This window comes from Tachypleus tridentatus, chromosome 13, assembly GCF_004210375.1.
Source record: "Tachypleus tridentatus isolate NWPU-2018 chromosome 13, ASM421037v1, whole genome shotgun sequence".
Classification (NCBI taxonomy): Eukaryota; Metazoa; Arthropoda; class Merostomata; order Xiphosura; family Limulidae; genus Tachypleus; species Tachypleus tridentatus.
In genome coordinates this window covers 125,442,087-125,459,068 of record NC_134837.1, presented here as the reverse complement: position 1 = coordinate 125,459,068, position 16,982 = coordinate 125,442,087, and the positions used below count along the sequence as shown (strand labels likewise).

The 16,982-nt window shown below is 33.6% G+C and overlaps 1 protein-coding gene across 4 annotated transcripts in view; it reads right to left on the bottom strand.

Annotated features, from left to right (window-relative positions):
- LOC143241094 (uncharacterized) overlaps positions 1-9,683 on the bottom strand; it is a 32,208-nt gene extending 22,525 nt beyond the window's left edge. For 2 of the 4 annotated variants that reach the window (XR_013022175.1, XM_076484633.1), the window contains exons 1-2: positions 9,534-9,683; positions 497-711 (exon numbers count right to left, since the gene is read on the bottom strand). Coding sequence is in view for 3 of the 4 variants with exons in the window: in XM_076484633.1 (XP_076340748.1) it covers positions 497-548 (52 nt within the window). In the remaining variant the exon portion in view is untranslated. Of the gene's footprint in view, positions 1-496; positions 712-1,103; positions 2,501-2,520; positions 2,639-9,533 lie in introns of those variants that run through there. The other 2 variants (XM_076484634.1, XM_076484635.1) reach the window with 2 other exon arrangements.
- Between the last annotated feature and the right edge of the window lie 7,299 nt (positions 9,684-16,982).

Here is a 16,982-nt window from a genome sequence, read left to right as displayed (position 1 = left end):
ACATACAATGGAAGGTATATATTTCAGTAGCTATTGTATAATATTTTAACTGCTACAATGTAACTTGTAATAAAAAACTAAAAAAATCTCTCTTGAAGTTTGTTATAAAAATGTTCTTGACTATGTCTTCGAGTGCAAATTTGCACAATGGACTATTATTTTTCTGCCCAGAGGTAACAATGAGAATTTTGACATTGCAACCCTTTAGATGTACAGTGAAATGACCAGCAGAGGAAGGGGGTGAGCTGCCATTAAACACTGACTCACTTTAAAGAAAATTCAATGAAAACTTGTATCACATTTCTTAAATTACTCTTAATTAAATGTAAATTGCAATGATAAAAACATTTCAACCAACTGAGCAGTTTAGCTTTTAAATTAATTTTTTTATATACAAAGGCTTTGTGAATATTCCATAAAAGTTTCCCATTTTTATTTGTAGCTTATTGAAAATTGTAAAAAACTGTACAATCAAAAATATGATAAATTTTCTCACCACAAAAAAACAGGTCAATTTTTTTTTGTCCAAAAGAAGAATGTGTCTGCATTCTGTACCAGAATTCTAAGTAGAATTTCAAATATGCTGTAGTTGATGGGTGATTTCCATATTGTATTCTGGAAATATTTCTTTAGCTACATTTCAAATCCAAAATGAGTCTTCCTTTCTGTTCCACAAGTAAATCTTGTCATGTCTGTCATTCTTTACACTAGCTGGAGAAATAAATATGGTTCCATACTTATATAAAACTGAATGATTAAAAAACAAACAAACCAATATCTGTACTGAGACTAATTCTAAATTAAGTTGAGTGATGAACAAAAAGTGCTTTAAATAAAAGAACTACTACACTTTTGAAAAGCATGCTACTTACAACACTAAAAAACTGTTTCGATACAAACTGTAGACAGAGCATAGAAAGCCCATGGTGTACCTTTGGGTTTAACAATAAACAAATAAACTTGATCAAGTTTACAGAAAGAAAACCTACCTACACAGAAAATGTAAAGAAAATTTATAGTTGGCCTGATGACTTGTATGTTCATCTTCTTTACTTATAAATTATATGACATAACAGTAACATGTTATTATAAATTATGGATACTTGTATCAGGGTATGAGTAGCCATTTGCATACAAGTAAAATTTCCAAGTCACTGGATGGAAGTCTATTTTCTGTTAACTTTTCATATGGATAGGATTCATTTTTCTTTTCTTTTTATTCCAAATATACAAGAGTAAAGAGGCTGGTGGCTATCAATATAGGTTTACCATTCTCAGTAAATTAACCTTCTAACTTTCAACATAAGATTTACTGTTCTTAATGCATTAACTTTCCAACTTTCAGTACAGTATATGTATAAATGATTATGGTCAACAAATTTGTTTTATAAATAAAATATTATTGGTACAAAAAAAACAGGATTTTTCCTGTACCTTAATCTAGTCTCATAAAATTCTTTCCTAAGTTTTTCCCTACCCTGACTGAATAACAGCAGCAAAGTAGCATGGTTTCAAAAACAAAACCATCACCAATACTCCCTCTAATTTTTTCAATCCATGTGCATCAGTATCAAGGCAATGTGTGGATGTGCACTACCATTTGTTTTTGGTTGCAGGGGTGAGGGTATTTTAAACCATTGATTTTATTAGATCATTAGGCTGCTTTGCAATTCTACCAGTTGATTATTTGGATTTTTGGCCTATCAACTCGATTGACAGTTGTTCAGCTTAGAAAGAACACCACCCACCACCCAAGTCTATTTGTCCATATTTTTATTATCCCTTTCCCAATTTTAGTCTTCTTCCATGATCCAAATATTCATCCCAATTCTCAAAATCTTTTTGGAATGCTTATTGAAAAGAATGTCCATTGTTGATGAGTGCTTTTCAATTATTAAAAGGCTCTAGACCAAAAACTATCAAAATTAATAACAGAAGAAAATGTTATCTAATATCAGTAGTTAGGACAAAATACACTAAAACTGGTTTGTACTTTATTTCAGTTTATCCAAAATAATGGTCATGACTTTTTTCAATGCTGCACGAGATAGATAATATTTTTTTAAAATTACTTTTAATGAGGGGTTTTCTAAGTTATTTTGAAAAAATATTTTTGTTGTCTGAAAGACTTCATTACAAGTGGATACAGTTAAATTTTCTAAAAAACTGTAGAAAACATGTTACGTTTTCTCTCCTTCAGTAACTTGTACTACCAAATATTTTGAATCCTGTGAAATAAATTTTGTAAAAACGATTTACTGATTGTAGATCATTGACAATTACAAGTAATGCTATACTCAAATTTCTTTTTAACCTTCTATACACATAAGCATGACGTTTAAACTGATACATACAAACTGCACAACAAAATTTAGAAATAAATTATGGTTATATCCTGATTTAAAATAGAATTACACTGAACAGAAACACCCAATATCAATAAAAATCTATCAAATGTTTAACAATTATAGTACATAACTATTAAAGTAAATGCAGTATCATCCAAAATATCTACATTACAGCTGTCAAAGGAGAACAACAAAAATCAAAACAAACTGTCCTATATACAGAGCAGGATGAAATCGGTTCCCAAGTCAGGACTTTTCCATATGCACCAAGTAAAGCCCTTTCTATAAACCTGATGATAAAGATAACATTTCATTTAGAATGCAGAAAATTAATCTCTGAAAAAAATGTTTATTTAAAAATTGATTCCCTAAAGGCTTTGGGACAGAGTAACAGGTCACATCACAATCTTCAATATTAGTTGCAACTTAAAAGAATAATTGATTAACAATATATAACTTACACTTCATACGTCTAACAGGGTGAAACCTAAGTACTAATACACACCTAGCACCCATACGAGTTAATGGTTGAGGTCTAGTCCTAACCATGACAGACTTCTTAATATTACAACTTTTATACAAAATGTTTTATAAGAACCAGTTCAGCTGAGCTGCTACTAAATCCTTCTACATACTTGTTTCACCAGTTGGTTTAGAGTATCCTGGTGTTCTTCACAAAATTGTCAAATCATAGCTTTGGCACTACCTACTTCCCAACAACACAATCAAAGCTATTTATTCTCCTTTTAAATTATAAGAAATAGCCTTAAAGTAACTTTGTAGTGATGTGGACTGAAGAACAAATCTAAACCAAGTGGGGGACCTTATTAAGTCAAAACAGGAATCTAGGTTTAAACCCTTAAATGACAGCCATCATCAACTGATGCTGCTACCTACAACATTCCTGCTCTTTAAGGGTTAAGCTGCACTTAGGAGCAGATTTCTTAAAGCCCTAAATTCACTACAGTGCAGTGCAATCATTTCAAATGAACAATGTTATATGGAGCTATATCCCTCACTGGTTAGTTGTCTAGATGAAGCAAAGATGAGACTTTACAAATGAAAAGTTTTGACTTGAAATATCGGTTTCATCTGAAAAATGTAATTAACTGACAGTATTATTCTTTATATGACTATTTATAAAATGTTATTACAATCTCAGTTCCTTGTTTAACATTCCCTACTGCTTGAAAACAATTACTGAATCAGTGATTCTCACATTACACCTCACTTTCAGCTGACAATGGCTGAAATAACTGACTTTCTTTGAAACATTTATTGTGTAACTCCTTGTTAGAAATTGTATTCAAGAAAATTAATACATTTAAATTCTCAAGAATAAGGTTTTCTAAGAAACAGTTATTTCAAGTTTTCAAATTATACAATGTGTGATTACACATGTATGTGGCCTAAAGATACACTGTCTTGAATACAAGGTTTTGTCTAAAATAAAAGTAATGTTTCTTCAGTTTCTTTCAGCATGTCACATGGATGATACTAAAACGTAATGTAATATTAATACCATTCAGAACATGCCAAGTGTAGCTCACTAGCTTTTACTGTTGCAGTAAAAAAAAAACATAGAGCTATGTGCTTCAGGGCTACGAGTGCAGTATAAGAGTGTTAGTCAAATCCCATTATTTTGTCTGACAACAGCAACTCAACAGTTATTGTTAATAGCCCTCAAGTAACTTTGTATAAAATTCAACAAACAACTCAGAATTGTATATTTTAGGAGAAACATTTGGAGAAAGTTTCTGCCTTCTGTGGATAGGGGGTGTTTACAGTACTCCTCCAGATTCATTTGATTTCTAATCTTGCAGGTTTATGTGCTCAACTACAAGTACTTCAGGTTTTATTTTCTCTTGCTTCTGTGCAAGTGGTGAGAAGACCTCAAAAACTTCTGTCTGATTCAGCAAAACCTAATTATAGTCCTGCTACTGCAGGGACAAAGCACATTTTATACTCAGAGTTTAAACTCTGTGAGAGTAACCATCACGAAAAACACAAACAGATGTTTGAAGTTTTCATCAAATATACAATATAGAGGATGAGAACTAAAAGTGAACACACAGTTGTCATCTGTATAACAGTTTAATTACTTGTCTCATTCTGAAAGAAATAAATTGTCTTCATAATATTTTCTTTGGCACTAACTTTACAGTAACTTCTGTCACATACATACATGTATGCCAGTACCTAAAATAATGCACTTTAATTCCCATATTGTAATGATTTGTAATGTGACCTAGACCATGTTCTCACTGAATGTCCACTGATTGCATTGCAGTACCTACAGGAAAGGAACTAAATGAATAACATTATCTTTAAATATAAAATAAATTAAAACAAAAGATTAAAAATAAACATTAAGGCTTTCTACTTTTAGGTTCAGTTAATGTTCTATTTGCAAGTTTGTTTTCAACAACAGCAGCAAAAAAAAAAGTTTGTAACTGAACCACTAGGTGCTGTGAAATACCATGTGCTAGCAAGGTCACATGTCCAAACATACACAGGAAACTCATCAATGGAATTCATCCAATTCATACGAGTTTTATTTTGTTGTACACAAATGACATATGTACTGTATATTCAAACTATGGGTTCAACAGCTACTTCAATAGAAAGGAAAGGGACAATCAGTTGCTAGGATCATCTCGCATCTGTGGATCTACAGGATTGGATACGAGTGTCTTCTATGTGCCACATAAAGGAACTTCACAACATAGCCCACATATGTATAGGTATTTTAATGAAATAGAAAAGTTTTAAATACACAGATGCCAAGAACATGCTGTATATATTCCAGTAAGGTACCTACAACCACTTCATATTAAACAGATATTAAGAAATCCTATATATCATATATCCTTAATGAGAGTTTGTAGTGTAAATTGGAGGGTGTTATTCACTGTTAAAAAAAATAAAAACATAACCTATTACTTAGAAAAATGCAACTTTTTATTTAAGTCAGTGTTTTGTCACAATGGCTTTGTGAGGGCAAACAAAATGCTTGTTAACTCATTTTAGGCTTATACAAAACATTAGTGTGTGTCCTATTTGCCCTAGTGAATAGGTAATAGCAAAATGTTAACTTAGATAAAAACAGTCATGTTTTTTTGAGTAATAAATCAAAATGGTTTGACCTCCTGAATCAAGAACTATAATTAGGTATCAAATCAGTCAAGAGCTGATGGAAATACGAGCTAAAAGTTGGTATTTGAAAAACTCGAGTCATTCTATTAGTTGCTATTCTGCAACTAACAATTTCTAATTTTCAACTAATTTCCCAAGATTTAAAAACATGGGGATTACACTGGTTTAAATGAGAAGTTTCAGCTGATATGCTACTACATATAACAGTAGAATTAGTTTTGTAGCTATTATTTAAATTTTACCTTATTTGTGGTGTATACTTTACTTCAGCTTTAACCTAAGCCTAAACTTTGTAATAATGTTTGCTACATTTGAGCTTTCTTTAGACCTCATAAGTAAATATCTTTTTCTGAAGCTTTACCACACTGCCACTAGTTGGTAGTAGATACACAGGCACCTATCAGTAAGTGGTGAACCACTCCAAAAAAAATGCCATTTAATATACAAGCCTAAAACAAAAAAAACATTAACATTAGTATTTATTGGCTCAACCTTTTGCAATATTTGATGCATGTATGTGTGTGTATATATACACACAAAATCTATCTACCACATGATAAACCTGGGATTGCACCTCATTTCTGGTAAAGTACTTAAGAGGGAATCCCTACAAGAGTTTGGGATTTCCTTAAGGGAATAATCAAGAATGAATAAAATGTGATAACTGGTCAATAAGGGTCAGTATCTTGCAACTAGCCTGGCCACAAGAATTGTAATTACATGACCATCAAGCCATTATTTTGTGGCTTGGGCTAGATGAGCAGAAGCCCTTTCTGAGATGAGAATGGTGCTTTGTTTGATGAGCTGATCATCCATATAGACATACATAAAGCTGTAGATTTAAAAGCAATTGCCAATAAGCATTGGTTACACTTAGCATCACAAAAATTCAATTAATCTAAATTAGTATTTCAAATAATTATTTTTGATGACTGAAACCTATTCCTGTTAATGTACAAATAAACACTTAGTCAATTGTACTCAAAGATGAGTCCAATGATTAATCAAGAAACAAATTCTACTAACAGTTCAGTTCCAGTGACCATCTCTATAAATATCAACAGCTGTTACTGTCCAACTACCAAAAGGCATTCCACACTGCATGACAAAGATTGACATAACTTATCTTGGCTTGTAAGTGGTTCAACAAAAGTTCTTGGGAAGAAAAATCACTAAATTGGGATGTTCCATAGAGCAAGAAGTTTACAAAACTGGGTTCAGTAGGAAAAAAAAGATTAGCAACCCAGAGGGAAAAAGGGTGTGATAGCAAATCCATTGTCCACTGCTGCCAACGTACAATACTCCCTGAAGATTGGTTTCCATTTAGCTACTCTACCACTACCATCCATGCTATGAACATACGTTCTAATGGTAATGGGACAAGATGCACATGTCCTGAAACAGCATCAACTGTTTTACTTGAGTCTTTCTCCACACTAATTGCTAACACAGATTTATTCTGTTGGTCTTAAGCACCCAGAATGTGCAGAAACCATTGTTTTCCAATGTAACTGGAACTGCAGTTCACTGAAGAGCAGTATTAAATGTAACTGTGTATGCTTTGGCCCTCCTTCTATCATGCAAGTACACAATCTCTTAGTTACAAAGAATCCTTTGTTTGTGGAATTGATTCTTTGTATTATGTGACTCTTATTCAGTTACACTGGCACAATGTCCTGAAGATGGTTAATTTATATTCCTAAAGTGTTTATTCATTACTTGATTATAAGCTCTGTGTGTGTGCGTGCATGCACATGTATTGAACACCAGGGTTGGACATTTGGTCAAATAATCTCATAATTTCACATGTGGTCAAACTTTATTAATTAGTTTTTTTTTTATCTCAACTGCATACATTTGAATTTTACTTAATCTAATGTAAATAATACAAATTACAAAAAAATCAAATCAGGTTATGGTTCATATCCAGCATATCAGACAACAACAAACTGACACTGTACACAGCAATGCATTTACACCATATAAATCATTTTTTAATAATATACCATTATTATTATTATTACTGTGGCATCACAAGTTCATACAAGTCTGCTACTGGCTGCATATAGCTGAAGAATATTACAATATGTCACAGCATAACATCACTTATAAATATTTTAGCAAATGAAGAACGTGAATCTAATTCATTAAACATATGCATTTCAGAGATAAGTAAAATTTAAAAGGTATATAGGAATATTAAGCTATGACACAATAAATGGTTTTTCATTGCTTATATATTAAAGTCACTTAGAAGGTTATTAATAGGGGTGTAGTTCTAAGACTTGTGTATGGATTAAGAAAGGATTTCAAGGCCTAAAATTATTGAACAAACCTTAGCTAATACCTGGCTATTGAAGATATCTAAATCTTTTAAGTCCACAATAGAAATAAACTGAAGAACAGTATAAGCATAATAAAGTAGTTTATTTTGGAGAATGTACTACATGTTTCAAAAGAACATAACATTTACCAATATTAAACAACTTCTTATAAATCATTGTTTGCCAATTTGTTATCAGCATAATGTTTCCATACACAAGTGACATCCACATTATTTGCCCATTCAAACAATTAGCAGTCAACTGTTGAACATACAATTACATTTGAAGGATTCTCTTTTTGAACATAACCCATGGTAACAGCTTATTAAGAGTATTATTTTAAACACACTAAATTAAACAGTTTCATTCTTTATATTGTGGCAAGTAATATCATTATGCATGTTATGGAATACTCTTTGCCAAAGCAGACAAAATGGTTACTTGCACTGTTCCATTCCTGTTATGTTTCACAAATATAGTTTACCTATTACATTTATGTATTTAACAAAGTAATTTCAGAATATCAAAATAAGAAGGCAACATAACAAGTGTGTAAACTAGGAAATGATTTTCTATATGTTTATCTATATTTCACAGCTAAAACAAGAAAAACAGAATCAGTAAATCAAATGTTTTTTAAATTGTGCACAGAACAAACATTGGAACCCTGATACAACTTGATATATCTAGTGGAGTCTGCAAAATAATTACAACTATGTACTGATTTAATATCCAGTAGTAACCCTTTAATAAAATTGAAATTTGCTAATGAAAATAATCATGTCTACTTAGAATAACTGAAAAACTAATTTAATATCACACAACACAAGTGAAGTTCATAATACAAATTATATAATGCTTTAAAACAAACAAGTATTAGTAAGTTGTACAACGTTTGAAATTTTGATAGTAACTGTACTAACCTGGATACACATATTTACTACTAAAATATTTTAAATACATCAGAACTAATCAGTAGATGTTTGTTTTTTGAATTTTGTGCAAAGCTAAACAAGGGCCATCTGCACTAGCCATCCCTCATTTAGCAGTGCAAAACTAGAGGGAAGGCAGCTTGTCATCATCACCATAAAATAAAGTAAAATAAAGAAAGATAAACCAAAGAACAGATTAGGTTTTCTGCTCACTTTCTGTTATGGAAATTTACATTTTGGTAAAAAAATATAAATTAACAAATAAAAAGATGATCTCATAGTTTACACAACCAACTGAGATTTGATAGATCAAAAATCATTTCACTTATTTGTGCTATATTCTGATGACAACAGGATGAAAAGACAGCTTTTACAATTTGAAGAAAAGGAAGAGGTTAGGCCCTAGTTAAGAACTGTATTTTTCTAATGGGTAGTTGGCTTCTGGAACGAGTTATCAACAGTAGTAGAGACAAACGCTTTCCACGGTTTAAAAGGGGAGTGAGGGTCAGAATCAATAATTCTTTAAAAAAATAAAAGGAATGATTAAGTGATTTACTTTGTGCAACGAGTAGGAACAACCTTTAACTTTAAGATTCGGATATTACCTTATCCGTAAATGATTAACACAGTCTTACATACAACTAGTAATAAATATTGCTATACCGATCTAATATTGGTGGTTCCTTCACCCCCATTTCAATGGAAATTTAAATATGATTATAATTATAACAATAACATTTTGTTCCACAAATATAATCACTTCGAAACCTTACCTTAAATTTATAGTCTGTAAAATAAATTGAACATCATTTTCGCAAGTGACACATAACGTTATAATATCTACATATCCCAACCTGACCACTGCAAATCTCCAACTGCTTACTGCCTACCGCTGTCACAAAACATTTTACGGTATACATAAAAATGTCACCAGACGTCGCCACTTCACTGCAGCTCACAGATTTAGTGAGTAATAAATGATCAATACATTCACGCGGCGGCATCACTTGTATGTATATATACTGCTTATTTTCAAGGTCACTATGTAAGAAAAACCTCACTAATAAAATAGATTTTCGATAAAGTCACCGTTAAGCTAAGCTGTTGTTGTTTTCCGTCTATATTTATACGCAATAACAACTACAAAATTTGAATTGAACCAATGACTAAATTAGTTCACAATTCGAAAAATAAATAAATTTAAAAAATCGTAGATTATACGTTCCGTCTTTCAACATTCTGAGGGTCGCGGGTTCGCATCCCGGTCGCGCCAAACATGCTCGCCCTCCCAGCCGTGGGTGCGTATAATGTGACGGTCAATCCCACTATTCGTTGGTAAAAGAGTAGTCCAAGAGTTGGCGGTGGGTGGTGATGACTAGCTGCCTTCCCTCTAGTCTTACGCTGCTAATTTAGGGACGGCTAGCACAGATAGCCCTCGAGTAGCTTTGTGCGAAATTCCAAAACAAACAAACAATCACTCATGTAAAACGGAAGCCTCCACTACTGCCGGCGGCAACATGCTTCGCTTCGCTTCTTCTTTGTGGGTATGCTGAATTTTTAAATACCCAAGAGGGTCAGGTGCACAAGACCTCTTCCTTCATCCCTAGTTTTCATGTCGGCGACTATTATGTTGTTGTTGTAGTGCTTTTGGGCCAGAGTATCCCACAGTACTCCAGCCCTTTCCAGGGCAATGTCCATGTATTGTTGGCGGCAACTCATTCCATATAATTTGTTTTGAATTTCGCGCAAATCTACACGAGGGCTATTTGAACTAGCCGTCCCTAATTGAGCAGTGTTAGGCTAGAGGGAAGGAAGCTAGTCATCACCACCCACCGCCAACTCTTGGGCACCTCTTTTACCAAAGAATAGTTGGATTGACTCTAACATTATAACGCCCCTACGGCTGAATGGACGAGCATGTTTGCAATCTTCTGTGACTCATGTTCGAGAGAAAAATTATTTTTATCAATTTTGATTTGGAGAAACTTCTTTCACATGAGGCAATAGACATGTAGACCGTCAAAAGAAATCTTAAACACAGAGCATGTTGGTGCGATAGGGATTCGAATCAGCGACCCTCGGATTATGAGTCGAGTGCCTAAACCACCTGGGCCTGCCGGGCCCCTCCATAAAGTACATGGGTGTATTTACAATAAGTTTATGGAATGACAACGCTAAAATCAGATACGTATTCGCATAGTCTTGCACCAAAACGAATAAACATTTTACAAATTAATCAATGTAGGAAAAATAAAGTTGTCTTAACCCTAACCTGTCTTTTCCAAATGTTAAATCTCATGAATAAAATAAAAAGTTTTAATCCTAACAGTACCCTGCATAATCTTATAAACTTTGATAACATCACCCTTTACCTTTCATTTTCAAACAAAAACAAACAAATGAGAGAGATCTTAACTTATTCCTGTAAATTAATCCTCCTATTCCGGAATAATTCTAGTAGACCTGCTATAAATCCCTTTCGAGTACTAAGCGCCCTTAGATACAAAAACTAAATCAGTATATTGCATTATTGAGGGTCACTGGTTCGAATCCCTGTCACACCAAACATGCTCGCCTTTTCAGCCCTGGGGACGTTATAGTGTGACAATCAATCCCACTATTCGTTGGTAAAAGAGTAACCCAAGAGTTGGCGGTGGCTGGGGATGATTATCTGTCTTCCCTCTTGCCTTACACTGCTCAATTAGGGACGGCTAGCGCAGATAGCCCTCGTGTAGCTTTGCGCGAAATTCAAGACAAACTTATAAGACATTTTGTGGTTTAAATTGTTCTATATTTATATTTCATTTCTTGTATCTTGGATTCTTTTAATTCTGTTGTTGTAAAAATACTTCCTGAGTGAATTGGCTGTCATGAATGATCAAACTGTGTTATTCAAAATGCCCTACAATAAAGTTGTTTTGTCCAGAAAGTTGAAAATTAACATTTTGTTTCCAGGTGGCACTCGCGTATAAAACAAGATTGTTTGTTTTCGAATTTCGCGTAAAGCTATGGCTGAAAGGGTGAGCATGTTTGTGGGGTATGGGGATTCGAACCCGCGACCCTAAGATTACGAGTCGAGTGTCTTACCCACCTGGCCATGCCGGGTCAAATTTTAAGGATGCCTATGAACACTAGAAAGTACTCTGTGTAGAATAGTTCAAAAGTGTGTGTGTGTGTGTGTGTAGGGGAATTGAAAACAAGTAAATATTAAAATGTAAGTGTATCGATTGTATTTTGATTTTCAAATATACGGCCTAGCTTGAAAAAATTATGTTTCTAAAGTAGCAACTTCCCATAATTTGGATTTTTAGGGTACGCCCAAACTAAACATTTTAATCTTACGTACACAATACATCGTCCTATAATCCTGATTATAAAGTAAGTTTCAACTTACCTCATAGTAACCTAAATTAGTTTAGGTGTGTGAATAATATGACATTAGGTCTAGTTAATTATTCGGTGTTATATTGTAGATCGATTGTTCAAAAATTATATCACGGATTTACCTTATTTTCACCGAAGGTAAAATCGAAAATATAATCTGTTACGTGGATGCCTGAGACATTCGTCGTTTCGCTGCAACATCTACTTGGATGGCAGTTTTGCCTGTACAGGTTTATTAACACGGTTTTTTTAGCAAACAAAAGAAATATTGCAAAACCCTTAAGAAATTCGATGTGTACATAACATTTATAGGGGGTTTCAGATTATTTTCAACTCATCTTATAGTAACCTAACTTAATTTAAGTGTATGAATAATATTATAGCATTATTTGTTGATAACGCTTTGCGTACCATTGTAATTACAAAAGATACAAGTACAACGTTGTGTTATAAACTTACAACCAAGGGGTATTGCACTCTCATGTCACGGTATTCGGATCAGTACACCGATACAATGTTCCTGACACTCTGCCCATAGCATCATTTGTTTTTCACCACGTAGGTTTAATAGTTCATTGTTTTAATTCGATATTTAATCAGATGTCACGGCTGAATGGTTTTTTTAACTACAATAAAATTATAAGCTGTAATTATTCAGTTCACTCCTTATAACAATAACATTCAATTGTTCTTACTGTTTCTCGCTTCAGTGGTTCTCACAGAATGACAACTTCGTCCTGTTTCAGTTTCGCTGTTTGATAATATTTTATCTTCAAAACAATCGCTTTTTCCTAATTGACATCGTAACTCGAAATATAGAACGCCACCTATGTTTGTCAAATTCAACCCAAAATTCCACGATTGTTTAAACAATCTCTCATGTAAATAAAGAATCACGGTTCTTTCGCAAGAATTGTTATAACAAATACAAAAAGGCAGAATACATAATTTGTTACAAAATACAATCTAGGTCTTCAAGATTATCACTGGGCTTATTTTTCAAATTAGTTTAAGCTTGTTTCTCAATTCTCAATCATTACTGTTGTTTCTGTTGGAAATTAGGTATGTACTGATAATACGTCACGTATAAATACTGAATATATTTTTGCTACTAAATGTACTTGCGCAGGCTCACGGAAAGTGTTCTCTTTAAAACTTAGATTGGGGGTTATAAGTAGTTTTATTTCTTGCTTTCGAAGTTCATATGTCATGCTGCGTTGTAGAAACTTTTGTGAATTGTGGCATGCACACGTTTTCCTCACGTCATTTTAGTGTCCACTGACTGACAGATAACGTACTACTGAATATTGTTGATAACATCTCCAGGCGGCTTTTGGTCACCTCTTGGGAAAATGAAAGCAGAGTTCTCCTCTTCTTGTCGATTGGTTATATAACAAGCAATTAGAAGATAATAACTAGAAGCGTATTAATGGGAGAGTGCGAGGGGGCGGTCCGCTCCTGATGATTGGCAGGAGGGGCGCTATCGGGAGAGTTGAAATACCGGTACAAGTTTTCAAACCATGTGAAAAATTCCCAAAGTAAGAAACAAAATTAAAAATGTTCAAAAGTTTAATGTTAATTTCCACTATAAAATGCATTTTTACTTTTACTGACAATACAAAACTTACAAATGAAAAATTTAATATTTCATAAAAATTACATCGAAAGGCGAACGTTTGTTGACGTGTTAGTCGTCCGTCAGTTTGCTGAGTACAGCCAACTGGCTGCAACTGACATTCCAAGTTTTGTTCACTTGACCCTGTGAATCTACATACATGAAGTGTGTTTCATTAAATAATTATGATAAACCATAAAGTGCTGGTGTTTATAACAATACCATGGTACTTATATCAGTGTCCAGTAATGTTTGACAATGTGGTATCATAGTGATGTTTAAATATTTATAAATACATCGTCGTGATGTTATAGAAACTTGTGTTCATAAATGGAGATCCCTCTGACTAGGTGATCAACAAAAAAAACAACAGAAAGTCACACGTTGCACTAAACTTCAGACTTGATTTTTTCCTACATCCACGATTACTGAAGTAACGAAGGTGTCTATGATTGAGTTTTTATGATGACTATGTGGTGATCTTACGATGGTGGTGGTAATATTACTGCATTTTTGTTAATGCAACTACATGGTGATGTTAAGACAGAGAGAGTGATATTGTGACTGCATGGAGATGTGTTAATGTTACATGTTTAATATAGTAAACATCGTTTCAGAGTTAAATCAACAACCACAGTACTATTATATATTGAAATAGTACTAATGCTTATTAGCTTAGTTATCTTAGTTTCAGCACCTTTATAATGTCCAGTGTAGTATCATTGTACATTTAATATGTTTTTAATGCTTATTGCTTAATAAATAATAATATCAGTTATAATAGCTAACATTATACCAAGCTATATTGAATTAGTGTTAATGTAATGGCATTGGTAATTATCTGTCTCTGCTTGTTTGGGTTGATAATTTAGTAACTCAATGGGTATCTGGTAAAAGTTTTAGAATTACTTGTTTGAAGTTTTTTGGTTGTAATATTTTTTTATTTACTTGATATCCTGTTAATTTTCAACTTGTCAGTGGTCTAGTTATTTGATAATAATAGTTTTCTGTTGGTTTTTAGGGTGTTTGCACTTATCCCCCCACACAAAAAAACAACAAACAAACAAAAACAAAACACTAATAATAATAATCACAAACAATCTGTTCAATTAATGCATTTCAAATCATGGTAGTCCATGAAGATATTCAGCCTGGTGAATCTGAAGGGCAAATACAAGAAGCTACTTCCCAAGAGGCTCTGCCAAATAGCGAGACAGTTTTGAGAACATGGATGGTTTACTCTCCATCAAAATAAATTTTGTTTCGTTTTTGTTGCAGACTGTTTGCTCTTGATGACAGAAAAATTGGAGCATCCTGATTTGCCAATGGGTTTCAAGTATGGTGGAACCTAAACCCAAAGGTGTCTGACCACAATCAGCATCTCTCATGTCTGGAGAAATGAAAGACCTTGGAAGCAGGGATGAAGCTTCAAAAAAACAAACAATAATCAAGTTTATCAAACAGCAATGAACAAGAAAAGAAAGAAATGGAAGAATATTTTATATCACCTTTCGGACGTAACCTTGTAACTGGCTCAACAAAATCTTCCTTTTCGTGTTCACAAAGAGGAGATCCCATCAGCAAACAAAGGAAACTTCATGAAATTGGTGTAGTTGCTGTCAAGTTATAATCCAGTTTTGAAAGAACATTTTGTAAGGATTAAACATTCTATTCCATCTGTGAGGAGAGTAGCTTTGTATTTATCTTTAGAGATTCAGAATGAGTTCATTTGTCTTTTGGGGAATTACGTCAAAGAGAAAATAGTGGCTGATATCAATAAAGCAAAGTATTTTGGAATTCTTTTTTACAGCACTCCTAATGTGACACACATTGATCAGAGGCGTAAAGTGATCAGATAAGTCCATATTAAATGTGACAAAGTTGAAGTAAATGAATCATTTTTGGGTTTCTTCCCTATTGCCGAAAACACTGCTACTGAGCACACAGAGGATATCCCGAGACATCTGAAGAGAGCTGGACTGGACATATACCTGTGCCATGGTCAAGGATACGACAACACTGCAACTATGGCTGGGATTAATGGTGGTGTTCAGTCAAAAATCAGACAGATTAATCCCAATGCTTTGTTTGTGCCATGTGCAAATAATTCTCTGAACCTTTATGAAGTGCACTCACTCATTTGGAAGCATTTATTCATGTGTGACTTTTTTGGAACCTTGGAAAGAATCTATTCGTTCTTTTTAGTCTCATCTCATCGATGCAAAGTGCTGATGGAGACATGACAGTAAAAAAATTTTCCCAGACAAGGTGGAGTGCTAATTATGATGTTTTGAACTCAGTGAAAACAAATTTTGAAAAAAACAACTGACTTCATCTATTGAAGTATTGTGCGATCCCAAAACAATGTGGGCACAAGAGGATCAGCAAAGATTTTACTGTTTGCTGTATGTGATTTCTCCTTTTTTTGAGTTACCTTTCCTTCTGGTGTAAGTTCCTGGAATAAATTAATCTCAGACAAAAGTATTTACAAACAAATGAAATCAGCCTTGAAAAGTGCATTATGAAGCTCCAAGCTCTAAAACTGTCTCTTGAAGATTAGCGTAGTGAAATTTAGTTGTTGCAATAGAAGAACAAATTCGGAACTGTATTCCAAATTTGACTCAAGATTTTCGATGAATTTTCAGAAGAAGATATTAGTATGAGAACTGGACGATTTCGGAAGTGTTTGGAAGCTGCCAAAATCAATGTTGAAGAGGCAAAGAAATGGATAACATTGCAATTTCTGAAGTTTATTGTGAAGTGAAATTTCTGTGAATCTATGCCAAGCTTGGCACTGTGTTTGAGATTCCTTTTGACTGTCTACATGTCTATTGCCTTATGTGAAAGAAGTTTCTCCAAATCAAAATTAAGAAAAATAATTTTTTGCTCGAACATGAGTCACAGAGGATTGCAAACATGCTCGCCCTTTCAGCCGTGGGGGCGTTATAATGTTAGAGTCAGTCCAACTATTCGTTGATAAAAGAGTAGCCCAAAAGTTGGCAGTGGGTGGTGATGACTAGCTTCTTTCCCTCTAGTCTTACACTGCTCAATTAGGGACGGCTAGTGCAAATAGCCCTCGTGTAGATTTGAGAAATTCAAAAACAAACGAACAGAGAAGACTGATAAATCTGAGTTTACTTTCAATTGAACATGAATATGCAAAGAAAGTGAATTTTGATGAGATCATTGGTCAATCAGTTTGCAGAAATTAAGACTCGAAAGC